The following is a 5,619-nucleotide window of genomic DNA, read 5'->3' as shown; positions in this document are numbered from 1 at the left end:
TTTAAATATGAAAACGTACTTACATTCTGTGAGTCAGAACAACCGGCATTGTAGTCTACTCTACCAGGATCAAGAAACAGTCCTCCATAAAATGCGCTGCACACATCTGAATATTTGGGTTGAACTGTTCTGGAACAGTGTTGTAAATAAAACTTAACCACTGATTTCTAGTCGTGTCCTCTTTTGGAAGGCCACACAAAGTAGTTTCGAAACTATGAAACACACAGTGTCACACATGGCGGGCTTGAGAACAGCGTGGCCAGCGGATTCGACGAAGGAGCGGCCGGCGGGCTTGCGGCAACCACATGTGACGACCCCGGGCTGGACTCCGCTTCGTCCACAGTAAAAGCCGATCCACAGCGCGAAGCTGATGTATTTCCTCAGCGACCAGCACGGATCAGCTCCAGGCATGACGAAGCAGATATCGTCCTCTTTTGGAAGGTCAAACTAATTAGTTTCGCTTTCACAACGAAGCACACAGCGCCTTCACGACATGGCGGCGGCGGCGGCAACAACAATACTACAGCGAGAATAAAAGTTGCGCCTTCTTTCTTTGCGAGAACATTTGGGCAGCGTTATGCAAATCTTCCCACATCGTGACGCAGACATGTGGGGGCGTTAGAACAAGCCGTTTTAGGTAGGTGTGGCTGAATCTTAACTTTTATAAAGAATATCTCTTTGGATTTGAGACTTCAGTCTTTGCAACTTTACAGATCTTCTTTATGCACCAAGAGCTTGTGACACTCCAAAGAGAAAGGAAAAACTGAAATCGCATCATATGACCCCTTTAAAAGTTTGGGGTCAGTTTTAAAAATAAATAAATGCATAAATAAACACTTTTTATTCTGCAATAACATTTTATTAATCAAAAGTGACAGTAAAGACATTTATAACATCTATTTCAAAAAATGCTATTCAAAGAATTCTGTTTCCACAAAAATATTAAGCAGCACAACTCTTTTCAACAATAATAATTATAAATGTTTCTTGAACAGCAAATCAGCATATTATAATGATTTCTGAAAGATCATGTGACAAAGTTTAATAATATTTTACAATACTACTGTTTGCAGTCTTGAAAACTTCTTTAAAAATTAAAACCTACAGACCCCAAACTTTTGTAGATTTCCAAAAAAAAAGAAAAAAAGACACTACAACAGTATATAAAAAATGAATTTAATAATGCCACGTGTGAACAATAGCCCTAGTGATGACTATAATACAATGCTGTTTTTTTTCCAAGCATTACAGTAAGTAGAAGCCTCAAAAGTCTTAAGTAATAAAATAACATCTGAAAGGTTTGTTACAAAGTTCGATCCCAAAGGACTGGTACAGTTTTAGTTGAAACAATCCGTAGAGCAAAAGAAGAATATAAGACAGACAAGATATATTCTCTCTCTGCTTTTAACTTAGTGTTTCACTCTTTCATTCTTTAAGGTGAAACATGTCATTTCTGCATCATTAGCAGCACTACATGGAATTGCAAAAGTAATTGTTGTTTCCAAACACACAGAATCCCACAGAGGCCATACATTATTATTATTATTATTATTATTATTATTATTATTATTCGGTCTCTAAAAACGTATTTCATGATCTTCTGTTTTATTATTTCTTCATCGTTTTTGCAACTATCCGCGAAGGCCCGCCCCTCTAGATGATTGTTAAATTGTATTTAAAACTACCCAAAAACAGATCCTCCATAAACTTAATTAAATTAAGTTTATTATAATTAATTAAAAAATTAAAACAGTTGCTAAGGTATGATTAATAACTACTGTTTTAAGGCAGGGCTTAGTGTTCATTTAATTCCATCTGGTGCTACTAGAATGACATAGTGAGTGCAGTTTTACTTTCACAATACAGTGCAAATGTCTATAGACTGGATGCGATATAAAAAATTTTACTTTTTTAATGACATAAATTAAAAAGCACAGTCATTTTAAGCATTTGATCATCTGAAACTGAATATTTTTTTGTATCTCCTTAAGTTGTAATTGGAGTTACTTTGTCTATGAGGCTCAGTGTTCCCAGCACATTAGAGAGATACAGAGACAAATCATGCAGAGGATCCTCAACATGAGGAGAAGACATTTCCTCGACTCTATCAAAGCAAAAGCAGCAATAACGGAGAGAGCAGAAGGGACACTAGAGTGGAGGAGACTGAAGAACCACTCTGAGTGACTACACAAAGACCAACATAAGATCACAGGCAGAAACAAACATTCATGCAATAACCACACCAAAGGGAAGGAGGAAGAGTATTGGCACCAGGACGTTTTGCGTTATGAGTGCATGTGATGATCCGTCCATTTTCCAAGCCCAGGAACGACAGGACAACAGAGAAACAAGGTAAAAGGGAAATGGGAAGAGAGAGAAAGAGAGAAAAACAAGAGGCAGAAAAATAAGTCAAAGACAGAAACAAAGTTTCAAAATGAAAACGTAAAGTGGGGATAAAAAGGAAAATGAATGAAAGCGCAAGCTGAGGGTGAAAGAGAAAATGTGTGGCAACAGTTGGGTCATTCTCAGTACTGCTGCCATGTATGTCTATGACTTAATACTTTTGTGATTGAAGGGATAGTTTAAAAATGAAAAAAAAAATTTTTATTGATAAGGCCATGGGGGTGGGGGGATATATATATATATATATATATATATATGTGTGTGTGTGTGTGAGTGTGTGTAGTAGTAGTAGTAGTAGTATATACAGTATATATGGATGGAAAAAACTGAAAATATGATTTCAGCAGTAACATCAGAGGAAATGATGATACAAATTACATAAAATTGAAACTACATAAATAAAAATAAGAACATTTTTATAAGAAAAAAAAGTTCCTGAAATGTTCTTGCATAAATGGCACTACGTTCTGAGAATGACCCAGTTAACAAAACAAGACATGCAAAAGCCCAGCAAATGGTTTTAATGGGATGGTGGGAGTTGTTTATTGCACTATAACGAGGATAATAACAGGACGATGTTACTGAAGATTATGCAAAACACGCAGAATTAGCACTTCACTTTATAATGTAGACCAAAAACACAGTGTACCTCACAGCCCACACAGCGAGTAGCAGGGAACAAGCTACTTATTATATTTTAAGCTAATTAGAGAGTACATTTAAATGACTTTGGAACCACAAAAATGGTCTGAAAAATGTCCTCAAAGACCTCGAGGTGCTGCAATAAACAAACAACGCTCTACAGAGCAAGCGGCTAATGAAGAGCTCAGTGCTGGGTAGTTTTGTTTCAGAGTAGATGAGAAATATGTGGAATAGCTGAATGCTAATAACAGCAGAGCAACAGAACAATTTGGACCTGAACTAAATTATCTGTGACTGTGACTATGGAACATTTTATTTCATTATTTCATCTAGCAATATTTAAAGCATTAAAATGTATTTTGGAGAAACAATATGTTTCTGTGTGTCAGGGTTATTATAGTAAACTAAAATTGAAACGGAAAAATTAAAACCATAAAATAAATAAGTAAATAAATAAATGTGTGCGTGTGTGTGTAACAGCTAGTTACTCAATGTAATTTATTTTAACTATGATTTATACATATACATACACACAGCAAAAAAAAACTACAAAACTGACAAAAAAGACAAAAACACAACAAAATTACCAAAAATTTACCAAGATTAAAATGAAAAGAGAACATAAAAAAATGTACTCACAATATTAATAAATATAGCTGTTTCGCAATGATACTAAAATAAGATGTGTGGGACAATAATATATATATATAATATTATATAAAAATACATTTTTAAACAATTTTATATATTTTATTTTTTAAATATTATTTTGTTCATTATACATTAATTATTAACTGTCAAACAAGTAAAAGGATGCTATTTCATAATATTTAAGGTTAAAAACACCCACTGGGGCCCAAAAATGTCCCCTAAAAACTGTTAGTCTAGCAGAAAAGGATAAAGAGTCTGTACTAGAAGTTTACCATAAGGAGGGAACATATTTGTTGTGAAGAATATGCATCCACATTAAATAAATCTCTATTGTGATTGGAGCAGTTATGAAATATGCCTGTACTAACGTAGCTCCAAGATGTACACAGTTCATTAACAAACAGCAGAATAATGCATGAGTTCTTATAAAATATTCAGTTAAAAGGTTATGAAATGCCAAATATGATTAAATAAACAGAAAACCTGCACACAAGTTGCTGAAAATGGTTATTTTGAGCACATGCTCAAATGTTACTCAAAATAACTAAAAATATGAGTTGTAGTGGAGAAGCGCTACATTAAAGCACTGCAAAATGTTCCAGACTTCTAATACGCCAGCATCCAAGCTGTTCTCAACTTTAACGTTAGTTATCACAGTAAAAAATAAAACATGTTTAGTGAAGTTCTAGTCAGGAGGTGATGTGGTCTCATTGGCATGCTGTGAGGAGTGCGGTTCTGTACTCCGAGGTGTTAGTGAGACAAACAGCCTTTGGATGTGGGCCATTCACAGCCTAGTATGCCAAAGAGAGCGGCGATTCAGCCCTCCTACGTCCAGAGGGCCATCTCAGAGTGTTAATGAGAGAGAGAGACAGCGAGGGACAGACAAAGTCTCTCTGCATAAAGAAGCACCAGATGCTTGTTACATTACAAGTGAAGCAGTGAACCCCAGCTGTGGCCCTGGCACGCCTGACCAGACCGCAACCCCCAGCTTCTGGGTAGCCGCAGCACACTAGGCAGGGTTTGTAAACAGAAAGTGATTCTCCATCAGGCGGGGGGAAAGGAAGATGCACTGGGCTACTGCCCTGCTGCTAAAGCTGAGGGTTAGCCTGGTCACAGGTGAATGGAGGCCAAGTCAATAACATTAAAGAGATAGTGACTCAGAGTGTACCTGCTTGTGAATGCAAGAGGTCTGCTGATTCTTTGCTTAGAGAAATACAACGTGCTTCACAAAGTGAACTGACCATGCAAGACTTATTATTACTTCTTTCCAAGAAGCAATGCTGATTTTGTTGAACATGCAAATGGTCAATCCTGTATAAAATAGTTACTACATTAAAATAGGGAACATGTCGGTAAAATATCAGATATTGGGCGATATTAGAAATTGTAGAAAGTGATTGTATTAATTTATTTATAAATATATTTGCGCATTTATTATTGAACTCAGGTGTGATAAACCACAGTTTTAACAGGGGGGCAAACACTTCTTCACACAGGGCCATGTAGTTTTGGATTTTGTTTTCCCTTAATAATAAAAACCTTCATTTAAAAACTGCATGTTGTGTTTACTTGTGTTATCTTTGACTAATATTTAAATTTGTTTGATGATCTGAAACATTAAAGTGTGACAAACATGCAAAAAAATAAGAAATCAGGAAGGGGGCCAACACTTTTTCACACCACTGTATATATATATATATATATATATATATATGATATCTTTCCCTTTTAAATGTTGCAGAACTGTGCTGCTAAAAAGAATCCCTGATTTTAATTATGAACTTGTAATTATATATATATATGTAATTATATATAATTATAACTTAATTTGATGTTTTGTTTTGTCCAATATATTTTGTAATATTTATTCATTATATATATATATATATATATTTTTTTTTTTTTTTAAAAAAAAAAAAAAAT

At 34.9% G+C, this 5,619-nt stretch overlaps 1 protein-coding gene across 2 annotated transcripts in view; it reads right to left on the bottom strand.

Annotated features, from left to right (window-relative positions):
- Positions 1 to 1,162: 1,162 nt before the first annotated feature.
- The window catches only part of LOC107582576 (neural cell adhesion molecule 1-like), a 108,366-nt gene continuing 103,909 nt past the window's right edge, over positions 1,163 to 5,619 (bottom strand). For both annotated transcript variants that reach the window (XM_016268472.1, XM_016268473.1), the window contains one exon: positions 1,163 to 2,184. In XM_016268472.1, coding sequence (XP_016123958.1) covers positions 2,108 to 2,184 — 77 coding nt within the window. In that variant the 3' untranslated portion in view covers positions 1,163 to 2,107. The remainder of the gene's footprint in view (positions 2,185 to 5,619) is intronic.

This window comes from Sinocyclocheilus grahami, unplaced genomic scaffold, assembly GCF_001515645.1.
Source record: "Sinocyclocheilus grahami isolate Dianchi unplaced genomic scaffold, SAMN03320097.WGS_v1.1 scaffold46.1, whole genome shotgun sequence".
NCBI lineage: Eukaryota > Metazoa > Chordata > Actinopteri > Cypriniformes > Cyprinidae > Sinocyclocheilus > Sinocyclocheilus grahami.
Note: the sequence above shows the minus strand (reverse complement) of the source record. Positions and strands in the feature narration are given on the sequence as shown.